Here is a 19,615-nt window from a genome sequence, read left to right as displayed (position 1 = left end):
AAGGGTTTCTATGTCAGATGACTTAGGCTCTTCTTTTCCAATTGTGTTCAGCGCTATGGACTTGTTTTTCTTAGGTTTTGAGATGGTGAGTTCATAGGTTTGAAGGGATCCTACGAGTTCTTCTGTCTTAATCGTGTCCAGATCCTTACTCTCTTCAATCGCTGTAACCTTAGGTCTAAATCTCTCGGGCAAAGACCTAAGAACCTTTCTCACAATTTTTGACTCGGGAATCTTCTCACCTAGATTGAAACTAGATTTTACAATGTCATTCAATTTTGCATAAAACTCATCAAACGATTCATCATCCTTCATCCTGATTTCTTCAAACCTAGAGGTTAGCATTTGCAATTTTAAATTTTTCACGATTTTAGTTCCCTCATGCATAGTCTCTAGAATGTCCCATACTTCTTTAGCAGTTTCACACATTGACACTCTCCTAAATTCTTCGGGAGACATGGCCATAAACAAGGCTTGAAGTCCTTTGCTATTCCAATTGCAATCAGCTAATTCTTCCTTAGTCCAAAGTGAAATATCAGTTAGATTGACAACACCTGACACAGTTGTGGAAGGAGGTTTCAAACCATTTTGTACACTCACCCAAACACGTTCATCTAAGGACTTGAGAAAAGCACGCATCCTAACCTTCCAGTAGGTATAGTTGCTTCCGTCAAAATAAGGAGGCACAGACAGTGATTGTCTCATCTAGACAACAATGGGTCAGGACTGGAGTTTTAGCTCTAATACCACTTGAAATAACGTAGTTTGACCCAAATAACACCTAGGAAGGAGGTTTCAAACCATTTTGTACACTCACCCAAACACGTTCATCTAAGGACTTGAGAAAAGCACGCATCCTAACCTTCCAGTAGGTATAGTTGCTTCCGTCAAAATAAGGAGGCACAGACAGTGATTGACTCATCTAGACAACAATGGGTCAGGACTGGAGTTTTAGCTCTAATACCACTTGAAATAACGTAGTTTGACCCAAATAACACCTAGAGGGGGGTGAATAGGTGTTTATGCGGAATTCTACAAATTAATTAATAAATGCAACAAGTCACAATTATCAATGTGTCCAAGTCAATTCACATGCTTTACTATCCTACGTTGAATTACCGAAAATAAGTAAATTGTAGTAGTATAAAGAACACAATTGTTGGATGACGGAGAAACCCCAATGTGGGTAAAACTCCATGACCAAGCCAGTAGTTTTCACTATACCAATCAAGCAAGTACAAGTTTTGCCAAACTCCATACCCAGTCAGACCCGCTGTTCCAGTCCCACTATCCACTGCCGTAGATACTGCTAATCTCCTGCTAGCTTCCCGATCTATCTCCTGCAGTACAATCTGCTATCCAATATAGCCTCCTGGTCTTTAGCTGGTTGTATCACCAAATGGAATTCCAAGGACCTCCTGTTCTTGTCCAGTTCCTGCGCTTGTCGTCCACCTCTCTCAATCCCCCAATGAGAGAGTCCATTTCTCAAAGGATTAAGGAACCATGGTGTTTTGTCTTCAAGAACCTTGATGTTTTTCCCAAAAATAATGGTTGCTGAATCACAAAATTGATGTAGATGAAATCACCAATTAATTTCGTCTCGGATCACTTAGCCACAATATTTTGACCTAGTTGCTCATATAATTCCTTCACAAAACTCTTCCAAAGCTACCAACAATGTTATGAATATATATATAATAAAAATAGCCCTCAATTGTTGACTTTTCAAAGGAACTCCAAATGATGGTATATTGGTTTTGTTATTCCCAGAAATCTGCTCAATTCTTGACTCCAACAGCACGTGTATTTTATTCAATTCATTCCAAAATTTGCTTTGGTTTTTTCATGAATATATATATACCGAATTCGGGCCCCGACAGCTTTTAATTCCAACCCTTTTCTACCTCAATTTCTGTGTAGTTATATCATCCAATTTCAGCAACCAAAGGCGGCCTTTTATTCAATTCCCAGGTTTTGTCTCCTCAACAGTAGTCGCCCTTTTCTGCCTCCATTTTGTGCGAATATATGTGTTTAAATTCAGCAACTGACCAGCCCTTTAATTCTTCCAGCAATCTCAATAGTTCTATCTACCACAGATGTCGACACCAATGCGTAATGTATACAAAAAAAAAAATTAATTCTTCCCAGCCAGCACCCGCTTCTTGTATCTCTCTCTTTATCCCAAGCGGCTCAGCCTTTCTGTGGGCATGTAGAGGTATATAAATAATTTTTGGCTGGCTCGCTTTCCATACACAAACCGAACCCTAACAACTATACAATATTGCACATCAAACCTTGACTTTTAAACATGTTCAATTAAGTCCTTTTTTGTTCATAGAATGTCAATTACAATTTTAGACCTAACAAGAAGAGGTTTATAATATCTGGTTGGATGTGGAAGTTGGCTTATCCAAAGGGTGCGCAAATAATTGTCGATTGCACTGGTGCAAGTATATGATTCAAATGATCCCCCACTAATATAAGGTGAACTGAAGGTGGTTACTGAACTAGAAGTGCTGCTTCCTAACGTGCATTTTGAATTTGATTTTGATTTTCATCCATTATCCTTGCTCTTCTGTGTTCTCTTTGGATTGCTTAAAGGTTCTTTCGATCTCGGGATCTTTAGGGACGATCTTGCATAAACTGCCGGAAACCTACAAAGAGTGAAACAAGAAGGGATAAGGTATTTCAATCAAAGTCTAAAAAGAACAAAAAGCAAACTTAATATATATATAAACTACTAAACTAAAATTAAATTCATTATTCCCCGACAAGGAACCAAAAACTTGTTACATTGAAATCAGCAAACTTACGAGATCATTGTACAAGTAATAGAAATAGTTATTTCGAATTTATTGTTCTTGAGATGAATAAGTTCTAATGTTTAGTTCAATAACTTTTACAAAATTCGAGTGTGCTTGACACCAAGTGAGTGATTTGTTTGATTTTCTATACTACTTTTAATCTATTCAAGAAATAAAAATGAAGTTTTCAAATGTGAAATGCTTGTATTGGAATCCTGAATCCCATTATTGCCATTTATTTTAACTCTTAGTTTATAATATAGTTAATTTCATGCATTTTGACAATCGTTAACGTTGAATTATTCAATGCTCTTTTCCAAAACATACGAACCTATGATTAACACGACCTGATCATATTCCTAATTCAAATTCATATGAAAATCGTGCATTTAATTTAGGTTATCTAAGTGAATACATGTGTGAGAGAGATTATTCATAATTCTAACTACACATGTTAGTTTTTTCACGTTCTAAACTCATTATGAATATTCTTACACTACAACAAGTAAGTTATTATTTAATTGGTAATAAAGCAATCAAATAATTATGATGGTAATGCAAAACTAATCAAGAAATATTAAATTAATCATTTTGAATTAAAATAAATGCACAAAAGGGTTATCAATCATTTAATACAATAAAAATCTAACTAAAGGTGTTTCTAATGACGAGACAACAAAAATAATAGAAGAACGACACCCGAAATTTATAAATACAAGAAATAGATGTCACTATTCAATTCTTGTTCTTGATTATTAATCCCAAGATTTGATTCTTCAAGTTATTAATGTTTCTTGATTCAATCTCGTGTTGGATTTGTTCTCGCTAGATCTATTCTCTCTCCAACTTATATTGAATTTGCCCATTGATTTTGAATGAATTTATGATATGGATCTAATTTGAGAGGTGAGAGGGAGCTCCTTCAATGGTTGTCCATGTCTTGTATTTTATATGATGAAATTTAGTTAAGATTCACATCCAAAATGCATTCCAAAAGAATTTGAATATAATAAGAAAAATTGACTACTCATGCACATGATTGTGTCTCTACACAGTTTTCAGTATTTTGATTATAATTTTATTTCTCAATATTCGACTGAGGTGATTCAAAATGTATTGGAAAGATAATTCATATAGCCACATTTCTACTAGAAGTAGAATTTTTCCAATTCAAATATTTACTATTCCAAAAATGGGGATCAAACTCTGGTTCAAAAATAGAATATGTCTTTTGCTATTGAAAATTTATTTGTATAGATCCTTTGATTATATTTCATTCTTTTTAACTTCTTATTGTATCCAATTGATTCTACCAATCTCCAATTATCGATTTGAAGCCTGTCACAAGTTTTGAGCATTTGCACTTTAGTCTTTGAACTTTGAACTTGCTTTATTTTAGCCATTTTTTGTTCTTTCTTCCAGTTTTTCGTTCAAACATGAGTTTTTAATAAAAGCAATAAATAACAAATTATGCACTAATTTATTCAAAGAATAACAAAATATCATCATTTAGGACACCAAATAAGTGTAGAAATTACATTATCACTTTCGGTGGGTTAAAAGCACCAATTATTCAAATATAAGTAATTTTTCATGAAGTTCTTCAAAGGTGACGGGAATCCGTGTTTTGATCTGCACACTCTAGTTCCATGTCTTCATCATCCAAGGCCATCTAAAATTTTATCCATGAGGTCCCCAATTTTATCTATGAGGTCCTTGACAGGTTCCTGCATTTACTACCTAAGGAGAAAGAAAAATAAAATGTAATATAATTAAATTTAATGGGGCCATACGGGGGCTTATTCTGTTAATATCCAGATTTATATCATAGGAACAAATCTTGGTCTAATTACCAATCTTCTTTCGCCTGCCACTTTTTGGTAGTTGAAATACAACTGGGGAGATCATCTTATTAGTCTCTGACAAAAGTCAATTTATAAGGCTTTTAAAAAGTCAAAAGTTATTTTTTAGACTAAAATTTTTATTTTGAATGTGCTTTGATAATTTTTTAAAAGTATTTTCTTTTGATCTGAACTTGAAAGAAATTTAAGCTGTCACAAGATAACTTCGCCATAAAACTTTTATACAACAAGCAAAATTAGAATTTATCCCAAACAGTCCCTAAGCCATTAGGAAATTTGATTAGGTGTTTGCCTATGCTTTCATATAATTAAGAAATGCCTCAAATTTTTAAAGCTTCTATTTTTCTTTTATTTTTCTCATTTCACTAATTAATTTAGAAAAAAAAAAGGCTAAAAATTTTCATTATCAAGTGTAATCTTCCCCTTTTATATTTTTGTTCTTTTTTTTTCTTATCCTTGAAATCCCAATAAACTATAAATTTAGCAATAAAAATTATACTCATAGGTGGTTTATTAAATTCAGGTGCATTTATAGTTAATTTCTTACTAGATTAAAGGTTAACGAAGAATCAACTAAGCAGACTATCAAAATTAAAAGCTACTGGTCCCATAGCGTATGAAAAAACCATTTGTATCGTTTAAAACACAAGATTGCAGAAAATAGAAAGCAAGTACACAAATGATTTTTCAACCTTAAAGGGTCCGAATGTTCAATCAAATGACCTATTCACCCATTGAGCATCGACCGAAGCAATATAGCTTTAGATCCACTATTATCAACCAATAAATTATACAAATGTACAAAGAAATCTCTAATTTCTTTAAATTCTTTCTTGCCTCTCTGTTTTACAAATTAGTAACTCAAAATCTCTCAAAGATTGTACTAAACAACCCTCACTCTCATCAAATGGAGATTACATCACAAAGATGAAAGATTACAAATTTTCAGATAAACTCCAATTCACATAGAGAGAGAACATCCGAGAGAAGAACAGAATGGAGAGCGAGTCTGTCAAATGAATTGACCAAGTGTATAAAAATATCTAGATGAAGTGTTGCATATCTAGGATTGTAAAATGAGCCACGTGTACGGCTGACCACAACCTTTAGTTTAGGCAAAAGCGAGTGACCCAAAAAGGCGTTTTAATAACTGGGCCGGATAATGTCAAACAGATTAATAATCCCAATCACGTAAGAAATAGCGAGGCAGCCCAAAACTTATAACAAAAGCTTGCAGTGAAATATATAAATGCAAAATCCCGGTTGGAAACATATAATTCTTATAAATTAAGGGTATAGGAAGACATATACTCCAAATATCTGAAATTAATTCTATAAAACATTCTACTCGGTACTCCCCAAGTCATGTTGTTCATCTCACTTTCAGTGAATAAAGTTACTAGGAGTCTACTCTGGCTCATAGCATGCATTTGTCACTCGATACAAATATTATTGTGTTAGTGCAAGTCGACGTACAAGGTATTCGAGACTTTTTGATCCCCCAATATTGCCATTTTTAATGATATCTCTCTCAAAACTCTCTATCTTCGATGTTGGTACTAAAACGCAAAGAATAATATATACTGAGGGATCTCATTTCCAGCAACAGTTCAGCTCCATTCATAGTGGCATAATATTGTCGGCCAAAAAGATATAAATCAAATATGTAAGGCTATCTTAAAGATTTTTGTTACTAGGGTTTGGTCGACTGAGGGACCCCTTAATTCATTCAAGCAAGAATATGGCCAATGCAAGAACAATTCTATAGACTAGTGGGGAGTATAAATTAAGAAGTCTTGTCAAGTAAAAGAATATGGTGGCCTCTCATGGGAAAAACCAGAGGCTCCACAAATGCAAATCGGAAAAGTAAATCTTTCTTTTTATTGCAAACTTATCACATCAATTGACCAATGAAAATGAGAAACCTCACGTTATTTGGGTCATCCACGTTTGGACGAGGTTGATGTTTATCCATCTCTGTGTCGAAACTGAATTTGCTAAATGATTTTATTCTAATTTCTAAGTACTGAAAAATAATGTTGAGTTGCGTGCAAATGTATTCCATCGTACTTGTAATGGTCCTATTTAATAATATTTAGAAAATGAATATATCTAAAAGGTATAATCGGAATACAAATCACCAAGTGAAAATTTCACTTTTATAACAATTATGTAATGTGAATTTCATGGTAGTATTTCATTTCTAAAACATGGATATGAGGATTTTGTTTAGAAGAAATATTGAGTAGTTTCTACTATCTAGTTTGCAAGTGTAATTAACAATTCAAGGACTCGAATCCATATATCTGTAGGATTCTTCAACTATAACTCAAAACTAATTAATGGAGGAAAGTTTATCCAACATTGATTTGCGAATGAAAAATGAATTGTTCTATTATCCTTAAATTTACGATGTTTAAATCATAGTCTAATTAAAATGTGTTCCCTTGCTTATTTGGGGCTCTAGAATATAAATCCAAACAAAGGTCTTGTTCATTAAAACTTGAGAAGTGATGGACGTCCAAGGCCACATGACGTCAGCAAGCCCCCCACCAATAGGGGGCGCCAGAGTTGGACATGTATCTTTATGCTTAAAACTTAAAAGATCAAATGTAGTGGCACATATTCTAAAATTAAAAATAACAAATACAAGAGTTCAAAAAAGATTTGTTGTGGAACTTGTACGTCTTTTCAATTTTAAAAAACTTTTCGATTCATCTGGTGTTTTCTTTGATGGAAATCAACTTCTGATCATTTTATCACTTTTTTTTTATGTGGAATATTTATAATTAATTCAAAAGTCGGTAACAATGTCAAAATTCGTGATTTTCGCAAATGGCTCGCTTACAAAGTTATAAACATTGGCGGAACAATCACATTGGGAGGCTCTGGAACCAAGCGTGGGGAGTTCGATTCCTGGTGGGAACCTTTGATCCAATAAAGGAGGAATTATTGGTAGATTAATCACCATTGAGGAGGCTTCCTTTGGGGAAGGAGTAAAAGCCATGTGGGAACCTGGGAACCAACAAGGCCACATCCTGCGATTTACCTCCCTAAGCAGCTGAGGGGCCGGAGGTTCATGGACAAGGATATAGTCTGGCGCAAGCTGGGACACCTCGTTAAAAAAAAAAAAAAAAAAAAAGTTGTTATAAACATAGCCTCGCTGAAATGTGTCCACAAGTATTAAGACAATACTGTAACGTTTGACATTTTGGCTCACTGTGACATAAATATTACTTAGCCCTCGTTTGAGTCCCATTATTTCTCATTACATTAAATTAAGTTTTTTTCGCTCCTACTTTTAATCCAATCTTAAATAAAATAATATTACACGTAAATCAAAAATTTTTCAATCACTTATTTTTCAAAAAAATACTATTCATCTCATTATAATTTTCAAATAATGGGGCTCAAATGGCCCCGTATTATTTGTATCTTTTAAATATTTATTGCATTTATGTTTGAGCATGCAATTAAGTGCCTTGTTGAAATATGTTTCAAAAACATAATCACTAAATTAGTATGATATTTTGGTTTGTCATTAAATAAATATTGCCCCCATTTGGTTCCATCAAAATGTGTTTTTAAAGAAAAATGTAGTTTAAAATAGTGATTTTTGGAAAAATGTGTGGTTAAAACGAAGAAAAATTTTGAATTTACGTGTAATATAATTTTATTTTAAAATGTGTGGTCAAAAAAAGGAGAAAGAAAAATGCATCCAAATAAAATGGAGCCAAACCGGGTCATTGATTATTTATTGCATTTATATTTGAGTCACTTTGTGATAGTGTTCGTGAGTTGGGTTCTTGCACAGAGAAGCACAATATATTCGACTCATATTTTAATTGAAAATTGATTTGTCATTTATCAGTGAATTAAGATTGGTACCTAGTTTTAATAAGGTCGTATAGTCACCTACTCTACCATTTGAGATGCGCAAATTGTCTTGATCATTAATTGTGCATGTTTTAATAAGGTTGTATAGTCAACTACTCTACCATTTGAGGTTCACTGATTGTCTTGATCGTTTAATTGTGGACATTGAGAATATTGTCACTAGTACATTTTGAAGTGTATTAAATATGACCAGTGTGTAATTTAAATTATACAGCATAGTAGTTGATATTCGTGAATTCAAGATCTCTGATATACAAATGAGTGAGATCAATTTATGGTCAAATACCTTAATACGTTGATAACTTAGAACAAAAAAAGTTGTGATCACACCTTTACGTTTGAAAACTGTCACCCAATTCAAATTGTAAATGACTTCGCTTATACATTTTCTTCCAAGCAGTTTAAACCCGAGTTCATTAACTAGCAATGATTAAATCAATTATGTGATTTGATCGCGAAGAAACTAGTAATGGAGAAAACATGAATAAAGCGAGAAAACTACCAATTTTAGCTCATATCTAGTTATTCAAAGTTCAGCGAATGCAGGACTTTAAGATGACGAGTAAATATAATGAATTGAAATTATATCGCTTTTACAATTTTATGCAATTTAAGAACACAATCTCTTGCCTTTAGTGAAGTTAGGACTAATAATTCATAATTAGTCAAAAGCATTCCCAACATGCTCGTGATAAAAAATAATTCTTCTAAGGTCGGGTGAAGTGATTGCTCCGGTCCAGAGTGTTGAGTGCAGAATATTTTTTTTGATGAAGTTCTCAAAGTTCAAATGTTTTTTATGTCTAATCTGTCCTTTGGTCATATAATTAACAGCTTTTGATAAGGAGTCAAGGATGATTTTTTCTTCATATTCTATTGACAAGCAAATGACAACACAAAATCATTAGCTGTTTTAACTGACTGAGCCTTTTGGGGAGGATGATTTGCCACCGTCACAGAATTTATTCATATATTTCGTAAAATTAAAAAGTCTAATCCACAATTTTTCAAATATTGCCAGACTTTTATGTATCTGATAAGAGGATTAAAAAATAAAAAATAAAATTATCATTTGGAAAGTGTATATAAACTATTTTAATCATAAATAAATAGATTAAAATGTGAATAAGTTGATTTTAATTTTCTAAATAAAATTAAGTTATATATTTATAAATAATTATAAACATGAACCAAATGTAGGAAAATTTAAGTAATTAGAATCATATTGTTTTTCAAATGCGTCGCTTCAAATAAATATGGGAACCGATTCTTTCATTCCACAGTGTGAAGATGTGATACCACTAAACGCAAAAATGCACGGATGACTGCTCATAATTACACTTTTTCCACATGGAAGAAATGAACTGCGAGCGTACAAAGATTTGAATTCCAGCTTTATCGTCAAGTGTTTATGAAAAATTATGCCCAAGTTAAGTTTGTTGAAAAGCAAATTTGATCTGCACCTAAATGAATCATCGAATACAGTTTAAATAATTGAAATTATCATTTTTTTTTTATAGAATTTAAACGTTTTAAATGAAGTAAATATGTTTTTCAAATATGTGAAATGCATTGTTAAGATGTCGAATTCACATTGTTAATCTATTTTTAGTGTAACAATTAAAGTGACAATTTGAAATCATTCATGCTGCTCAATGTTCCTAATTTAATTGAAAGTCTCTCTCGATAAATATGATAAATGCATTAACAAGTGTCAAAACACTTACTGAAATCATATAAAGTATAGATGTATATCTCTATTCTTTATCGGACTTTACAATATTTATTATATTGTGCTTAAACCCACTCTTTCAATAATAATTAAATCCACTAACAATTCAACTGGTGATCAAGCAATAGAAAAATGATAAAAACGTTAATAACAATCTACAAATAAAATCAATTTAAAGTCAAAATAATTAATTAAAAAATGAAAATATCGTAACAAGGATTCAACTCATCTTAGTAATGTATAAAACTAGCATAACATATTAGAATTAGAAAAAATCGTGTTAAATGTATTGAAAATACCCTAAAATTGTGAATTAATGAATGAATGGTGAATTTTGATATTCTTGAATTTCTTCAAAGTAATCATAATAAATTTTCAATAATTCTTTCAGATCTTTTCCCACAAATCCCAAGTTTTCTGATGAGTTATTGAATTTAGCCTTTAAAATCTTCTCACAACATATTCTTTTGCCCCCTTTTATGATGAGAATTGATGGAATATTGTAGTATGAGATGTATATGAGAGGTATCCAATATGTGTTCTGCTGTTGGGTATTTGTAGGAGTAGAAAATTAGTTAGAAAATCACATCTAAATTAGTTTTCAAAAGAGTTCCAATCTATTAAGGAAAATTGCTTTCATGTGCCATGTTTTTTATCTCCGCATAGTCGTCAGTATTTTAGTTATAATTTTCTTTTACAATATCCGATTGAGTCGGTTCAAAATGCGTTGAAAAACTAAGCCAAAAGTCTACAACTTTGACGGAGGTAGAAAATTTCCAGTTCGAACATTTACTATGTCGAAAATAGGTCTAGATCTTTGGCTAAAAAACTGGAATATAACTTGTATGATTGGAAATTTATTTGTGACAATATTTTGATCATATTTTATTCATTTTTGACTTTTAATTGCATTCGATTTTCTCCTAGCAATCTTCTAAGTATCGTCTTATGGTCTGAATCAACTATTGGATATTTGCAATTTGGTTCATCAAACTTTGGATTTCATCATTTTCAACAATTTTTGCTTCTTTCTTTCAATTTCTCCTTTAACCATTGAGTTTTATATATATAGCCCCTGTTTGAGCCCCCATTTTTACCTCATTAAAATGAAAAAATATGACCGTTATCTATCACATTAAGCCACCATTTTTTAATTTCTATCTCTGGTATGGGTTCATAAAGGCTCTATTTCTCATTTTCATTCTCATTCTAACTATAATGTGGCTCAAACGGGCTTATAATATAAAATACAACAATTTAAGATATACTTTGCCAAAAAATATACCATATATTGCTATTTTAGACCTTGAATAAATAAATAAAATATACTTATCAATCCCATCATGCAAGGTGCCAAGAAATGAACAAGAAGAAGCGCAAAGTGGAGATAATGGGCCATAAAAATTATTAAAAATAGTAATGTATGTAATTATTAGGGCATATGAAAACTTTAATAGTTAATGGAAGACCAGAAGTGGAAAACAGAGAAGTCTCTATGATTAAAAAACCGGATGAATTTACTACCATGCTAGTTAACTTAGACTCATGATTGGAACCCATTATAATATCAACATCAAACCCAGTAAACAAAATTTCGAGTTAATAAAGTGAAGATTACTCCAACTTATACTCCAAAAAAGTTTACTATTGATTTGCCATGAGATTGACATGTGGGAGTAATTTAGATTAAATTTCCACTGTTGAGATGTTATATCGAGCAAGTAGGCTATAGTTTTTTAGCATCTATTATTTGTTTCTGCTTTTCATACAGCCAGAGAGAGGCCACTGGTGACATGACTTAAAGTAAAAACACAGAAAAGAAAAGATTGCTTGGAAGAACCCTAGTTTCCCTATATTCAATAATCTGACTCTATATGAACGTACATATACATATATATATATATATATATATGTATATATATATATATATATATGTATACACAAATAATGCTACTTTTACAGAAAAGTCTGGCCTAATATACAATGACAGAAGATGCGTAGTTAGAGTTGATTGCATGGGACAATTGATATTGTTTAAAATAGTTCAACAATAAAATATTATGTCATATTATGTCAATTATTATGTCAAAATTTCTATTGGTTTAAGACAGTCTGCACTTATTTTTATTAGCTGTAGATTTGATTTGAGCTAATAAGTAGAGGTGACGTCTATCTAACTTTCTTGAAAAACAGTCTTTTATTCCTACGCTGTTAAGATGGACGGATTCGCGTACGTATTCTCTGATGAGACTGAACCCTAATGCTAGGTTTAAACCTAATTTTTGAGACTGTAATATGAACTAAATTCTTACCGTCCCCACGCTTAAACTAGAGTAAAACCGGAATATCTGGAGTTGAATTAGGAATGCTTCTTTATTTCTGTTCAAGAAAATGCAAGATATAAATTCATTGTATTTCTACTGTCCCACCGCTAAAACTAGAGTAAAACCGGAAGATCTGGAGTTGAATTGGGAATCAGGAATGCTTTATTTCCGTTCAAGAAAATGGGAGATATAATAATATCTTGGTAATAACACTTAATTGAGGAATTTTGTGCGAAACTATCGTAAAAAATTATTAATCTATTGTTGATACAGTATGATATGATAGTTTTTGCAGCACGTGAATTCCCGGACCTAATTCATCTCAATTAATTTCATGTAATTTATATATAGAGGGTATGAATAACGATTGCATGGATAAGATTTTTACTCCATTGAAAATTCATTGTGATTTCTGATTTAAATTATTGGCTTCAAGCACTTTTAATTAATGTAATTCTTACATTCTCCCCTCATTAAATTTGTTGAATATTAAATTTAAATAAAAGTATTAATTTTTTAATCTGTAAATTTTAAAATTAGACAATGTTACCATTCATTCATTAAAAAAATTGTGCACAGATTTCTCAGTTTTTTAGTAAATCTGAACGACACGAAGAAATCTCTTAATTTTTAGCATCTATATTCTCAATTCATGAATATGTATTCTAAGATGCCATTGAATTTTATTACATTATATCATTAGTTAACTTTGGTTTTGAAAAAAGTTATACAGTGATGTTTATCTCCTATTAGTGCAATTGATTAGATCAAAATTATCTTCATTAGAGACTCAAGAAGTAGCCTTTCACTGACAACATGAAAAGCATGTTGAAATAGAAGATGAATTAGGGTCCGTATGACAAGACTCGTGCTTTGGCTAATGCTTCTTTTGAAGAGGTTTTTTGAGATAATTAATTTAAATCAATTTTCTCTAAAAACTCCTGACAGAACAATTTTAAAAAATTATTCAAATATATTCAAATTCAATTTCTTAATCTCAGAAACAGCTTTTGACTCTTCAAAAATCTTGTCAACACATACCCTTAGTTGCTTGAACTAAAGAAGACAATATGCAAAATACGAACAAGTAAAATCAAATGTTTAGAGATAATTGCAATTTTATCCAAACTAAGGAATCCCAGAAAAAAAAAATCCCCCATGGGAAAAGCTTTTCACTGTTCACAAGAATATTGTTGACAGAAAAATTAATGTTTATCGGTGTTGGTATTCATCGAATAATAGGGGAATAATGCTTGGGAAAGAGGAAGCCCGTTTTGGCTGCCCCACAACCACAATTCATCAGCATTCTAAGCTTGAGACATTAATTTCACATCAACCGAGCTAGACATCCATGGATAAAAAACAGGTTTTGGGTCCAGACGCCACGAGTCGGAGGGTGATTGATCGGTTCAAAAAAAAACACAAGGATTCCAATCCCGGGATTTAAACCCGGGATGAGAAGCTTAAACCATTTCGCATATCATTACTCTCTTCTAACTTCGAGTGGAATAAATAATTTTTTACTTGTCTATTCAAATTGTAATTCTTTTTTAACAATCATATTACTTATATATTAAGTTTGACAAATTCCGTGAGTTGACAAATTTTTATATATGAATTTTAACAACATTTTTTCCAATAATTTCTATACATAGCCACATAAGTGGACTGTAAAGTGTAAACATTGCTGTCATGTGACAGTACGTTACGGTCTTTGTCATTAAGCTCTTCCTTTTTGTTATTCGTTATCCCCTTTTAATTTTTTTGTATTCATTATACTTCTCTATTTTATTACCAGCCGTTAGCAGAGATTTGAATTAGTATAAGGATTCTCGGTGGTTAAAAAAATGTCGAATAAGATTACAGGGAATTGAAGCCTTCAATAACGAAATACCTAATTACGGTGTAAATAAAGCAGAAGAGGAAAGAAGTAGGGTTCTTAGTGGGAGATGGAGAAGAAGACAATAATGTAAAGAGGGAATAATTAATTTAGTGGACAAGTGGCTTAATATCAGTAGTAGCAGTAGATGAGCACAGGAGCTGCGATTCCGTGCCCCAAAAACACACACTTACCCCCCAGAACCCCACTCCAAGCCAATCATCCATCACTACACTACACAACACAACCTCGATTTGATCGTTCATTTCTCTTTCTTTGAATTCTCAACCCCCTCTCCCTCGTCTAGAAAAAAATTTCTCTTTTTCTCTCTCTAGTTTGCCAGTAATGGCAGTGTTGCAGTGGCAGTGCAAGAAGAGAGAGAGAGAGTTTTCATTGGGAAGGTAAAGCTTTGCACGACAAGGCTCAAAGATAACACGGCCACCGACCTCCTTCTACCTCTGCAAAGATCGCGTGCACTCTGCAAATCTTTCTGTTTCTCACTACTCACTACTTTTCTTCTACACTTTGTTGTTTCTACATAGGTAGAGAGAGAGAGAGAAGGCGAGTTAATGCAGTTTTATGATCAGAAAGATAAAACACCCTATTTCCAGAGGGAAAAAAAAACCCTGAACAGATTACTCTCTCAGACGCATTAAAACCCTTCATCAACTGACTACCACTATTTAGGATTTTCTGTAAAAAGGCTGAAATCAGTAAGCATAAAACTCGGGAGACCACTGCTTAAGAAACATTGAAAAAGAGAAAAAGATTGCTTATGCGTGTATATAACTGAAAAAGAGTGAGACAGAGATAATACGTTTAAGGTTTTTTATAAGGTAAAACAAAGGGAACAAACAGAATATTTAGTGAAAGAAGCAGGCAGAGGTTGAAATGGAGGGCGGTGGCGGTTCTAGTATGATGTCTTTTGGAGAAAACAGTGACGGGCTGTGTCCATCGATGATGATGCCGCCATTGTCTTCTCACCCTAATTCTCATGCACCCAGCAGCAGTATGCTATTTCTTCCTCTTCCACTCCCCAGCAACAATCAAGACCTAAATCGATATAATAGCGGCGGTGGCGGCTCTACCATGATGATTGAAGAAAATTACAACAACGCAAGCACTGGGGATTATCTTATGGAGAGCAATAGCGACAACGATGGAGGAAACTATGCTGTCAAAGCAAAGATCATGGCTCATCCGCATTACCATCGTCTCTTGGCTGCTTATGTTAATTGTCAAAAGGTAAAAAAAATGACCGAAATTTTTCTAGTGAAATTGTAAAGAATACCCCAAGACCTATTTCTCTTTCCCTTGGCCCCACGAGGAACTTGAAAGAGTTAAATTATACATCTTCGTCTTGTCCCCGAAATTCCTCTCATTATTTCAAGAATTTGGGTGGTGACGTAAAAATATTTGCAGCGTGGGTGTGCAGAGAGGGAGAAATCCCCTTTTTTTCTTTTTCAAAAAAAAAATGTAATTTACCACAAGAATTATGAAGTCAAGAAAAGAGTACGTAAGTAAAGCCCTAAATAGCAGTGACGTTAAAGAGAGTTTACCAAGTTATACCAAAATTTTCTGTGGAACTGATGATGCGGGACTATTTATACAGATAGGAGCTCCACCGGAAGTAGTGGCAAGACTTGAGGAAGCATGCTCGTCAGCCGCCGCAATGGGCCGCCAATCAAGCAGGGTGGGTGAAGATCCAGCGCTTGACCAATTTATGGAGGCATACTGTGAAATGTTAACGAAGTACGAACAAGAACTCTCAAAACCATTCAAGGAAGCCGTGCTCTTTCTATCAAGAATTGAGTGCCAGTTCAAGGCTCTCTCTCTCCCCTCTGATCCTGGTGATGAACTCTCTCTCAAACTCTCTTTCGCCCTCTATCGCTTAATTTAAGGAATTTATATATATGTTTTCGGATATCACTGTTTCTTGATTTTGTTTGTTATATTTTATATGTTAGACCCGCATGTGCAGGGTTTCCAAGATGGAGATTTGATTTACTGTTCAGTGAACTTGTTTGCGGATGCATTTCCTCCATTGTTTAATCTCGCTCCCTCTCTCTCTACCTTGTTTATATTCATATGTTTTTTCATTTTCTCTGTTCTCTTTCTTTCGGATTCTTTTTGCTGTTTCTTTGGCTTTGACTGTTGGACGCGTGAAACTGTTTCAAGGGTAAGCATATGCCAAAATTTTTTAATCTAGGTTAGCAGCTGGTTAAAAAAATTTTTAAGTTATAATAATGACTTTTGTTTGATTTACTCTCAATATTCGACTCATTGGTAATTCTAATTTTAGAAGTCGATGGCACTTTTCTTATGCATTAAATTATTATATACATCCAGTTCGAATAAAGTTGGATGCTTCTACTGGGTAATATTTGGTTGTCATTCAACTAATTAAACATTGAAATTAACACTGATATTAAGCCTAATAGTGTCTGCTGCTTAGGGTTTACAGACTGAAAGAGAGCAAAGCCCAACGGTTAAGTTGAAAAACCCCAGTCATTTGAAGGATTCTATTTTATCATCAATTACATTTATCTAAGTTCGGAAGAAATTAGTGTTTCCAAGTCATTGTTCTTTAACATGTGTATTCTGTATGTCCTTTTTTCCTTGAATGTGTTGATTATTCTTGCCTATTCCATCAGTAAAGCAAGGAACCAAATTTAATCTGAATTGTTTGCCTTGTGTTTCCAAAACTGTAATCAGTTAAGTTGCAAAACATGCATTATTGAGTTGTTACAAGTTTGTAAACCTGTCCATTAGATTAAGTCAAGAGAGGTAGGGAGATTTGATGACATCTAATATCTAGTGTGCTCGATGGAACTTCTTTTTCTTTACATTTCGCACTAAAGTTGACTTCGCTGGACTAGGAGGTTTTAATTATGCAATCATGCTACTTGTACAATCTTTTTTACAATCTTGGTTGACAATCATGCTTGGTAACATCATATTCATCCATTTCAAATACTATTTTTAAAATTAATGATCCTGATTTTGACGACATCAATGTTGTCATCCATCACTGTCGTCCACAGTTGTACAAATAGATTGGTTCTTAATTTTGATGCTGCTAGCCGAAATCAACTTTTATACTTGATCCTGAATTGACCTTTCATGTTATGCCTTAGAATTTCCCTTTGCCGGAGGTAAGAGCATTCTAGTTGCAGTTACCTTTCTTAGATGACTTATAATTCCATTCTATTTATTGGAAACTTCTGCTATCACAGAAGAGAAATCTGTATGACTCTGTGGGCCTTATATATATCAAAGTCTCGATTCCCTCTAAATCATACAGTTGATTCAAGTTGTTATTGGATTTAGGTATCGGCACAAGTACAAATTAACTATTCTTGTAGGTAAAAATTCATAGCCTAAAATTATGTGCATTTCCGACTATTAAGTTATTATATTTCTTTCATTTAAGATAAACTGTTTCATTTTTCTGCTATTATCAATTGACTTTTTAATTTATATTTTGTTTGCATGAGTCACTCCCTATGGCCAATGAGCAACTATTATTTCTCATTAAGATATTTGACAAACGATTTAGTAACACTGAAATGTCCTTTCGTTAACTGAAAGAAGACTCCTCAATGTACTTTAAAGATGATATCCTATTTTTCATGTCTGCATCTTTGTGAGACATATTGTTAATTTGGTCAATTTTGCATAGAGAGATTGATATGCCTGTAGGCGGTAAAGAAACCCTCGATACTCAATAAGATTAGCGATGCATTTATATAGTAGATCCTTTCTAACTTAAGATAATTGGTAGTTATGGTGGCATTACTCTGCGTAGGTGGTGGTTGGGTGAATTGTGCCATAAATTTTGGCAAATATTTTGCTGTATAAGAAAGAAAGGAATTCTTCTCTATATAAACTTGGTTTAATTTGTATGGAAAAACATTTTCAATGAACCAGTTTTTTTCTTGGACGCAAAACATTTTTAAAATGGGAAAGTAAATGTTTTTTGTAAGCTAAATGGATCCTTGATGCTTCTTCTAGAAAATTTAACTCTGAACTATTTGTTATCTGTTCTCTTAAAGTCCATGGATGTTCCATTGGATAGTATGCAGTTTTTTACACAACAAACTCTTAGATGAAGTGCAAAACAAGAAGTAGAATTGGAAGCTTGGGCTCTAGAAGGATTTGATGTTGGCCATATTTGAAGGGAGATGATTGCTTATAAATCTGATCATATTGCTATATTAGAGTGAGCAAACTACTTTGACTGTTTTCTTGACTCGCACTTTAATATCAATCATAGTTTGTGAAATGGACAACTACAGAAGTTTAAATGCCAATAGTTGATAATTAATTACTAAGAGGGAGAAAATTTAAGATTCAGCTATTGAGACATCAATTCGTAAATCAAACGAAATTTCCGACTGAAGTTCAAACTGTTTTTGTGAATAATATCTTTTCACATGCTATTCTTCTCAGCCTGAGTGAGAGGACGCTCATTAGGACATTTTTTGTTCTGTGATATAGATTATGTCAATGAGTAGCCATTTAATTTGGGAGCAAAAACAGTTTCTTAAATAAAATTGATGTGACGTGCATTAACAAATTTTTTTATTCTAATGACAAGATGCTTATGCTCCATTCGCATTGTCAGTGGCCTATGGTGATGCAGCTGATATCAATGGATCATCTGGAGAAGAGATTGATGTGAATAACAGTGTCATAGATCCTCAAGCCGGAGATGGGGAACTGAAAGGTCAGCTCTTGCGCAAATACAGTGGATATTTGGGCAGCTTAAAGCAGGAATTTATGAAGAAAAGAAAGAAAGGAAAGCTACCAAAAGAAGCCAGGCAACAACTGTTAGACTGGTGGAGCAGGCATTATAAATGGCCATATCCCTCGGTATGTACTGTACAATCTTATTTATTAATATAAATTTAGTCCATTATGAGAGCTTATATAGAATTACTCACTCGATAAATATTTGGCAGTTGGATTAGAAATTATGGTCATGAAGTCATGGTGACTTCTTTTTTGAAATTATAGCTGCTGTTTGCTATTTGCTATATTCGTTTATATAAGATCATACTGATTTTATATTATATAAACTCTTAACTAATATTTGTTTATCTTCCTTTATATCAGAGACT

The 19,615-nt window shown here is 33.0% G+C and overlaps 1 protein-coding gene across 2 annotated transcripts; it reads left to right on the top strand.

Moving 5' to 3' along the window:
• Positions 1 to 14,560: 14,560 nt before the first annotated feature.
• On the top strand, positions 14,561 to 19,415 carry LOC111395927 (homeobox protein SBH1-like). 2 transcript variants are annotated; one of them, XM_023022155.1, is made up of 3 exons: positions 14,561 to 15,737; positions 16,105 to 16,342; positions 19,093 to 19,415. In XM_023022155.1, exons 1-3 carry the CDS (start codon positions 15,384 to 15,386, stop codon positions 19,398 to 19,400), a joined length of 900 nt encoding a protein of 299 aa, XP_022877923.1. In that variant the 5' UTR covers positions 14,561 to 15,383; the 3' UTR covers positions 19,401 to 19,415. The 2 variants fall into 2 exon arrangements, with proteins under 2 accessions (XP_022877923.1, XP_022877924.1); XM_023022156.1 differs by having other exon boundaries at positions 15,384 to 15,737; positions 19,120 to 19,415.
• Positions 19,416 to 19,615: the final 200 nt, after the last annotated feature.

Source organism: Olea europaea, chromosome 6 (assembly GCF_002742605.1).
Source record: "Olea europaea var. sylvestris chromosome 6, O_europaea_v1, whole genome shotgun sequence".
Lineage (NCBI taxonomy): Eukaryota > Viridiplantae > Streptophyta > Magnoliopsida > Lamiales > Oleaceae > Olea > Olea europaea.
This window is presented reverse-complemented; position numbering and strand designations above follow the sequence as displayed.

Excerpts from the sequence above, each read along its gene's own strand:
- LOC111395927 (XM_023022155.1), top strand. The coding sequence starts at position 15,384 with ATGGAGGGCGGTGGCGGTTCTAGTATGATGTCTTTTGGAGAAAACAGT. Across the intron at positions 15,738-16,104 it reads CTTATGTTAATTGTCAAAAG|ATAGGAGCTCCACCGGAAGT; the intron begins GTAAAAAAAATG and ends CTATTTATACAG. Across the intron at positions 16,343-19,092 it reads CTCTCTCCCCTCTGATCCTG|ATGCTTATGCTCCATTCGCA; the intron begins GTGATGAACTCT and ends TCTAATGACAAG.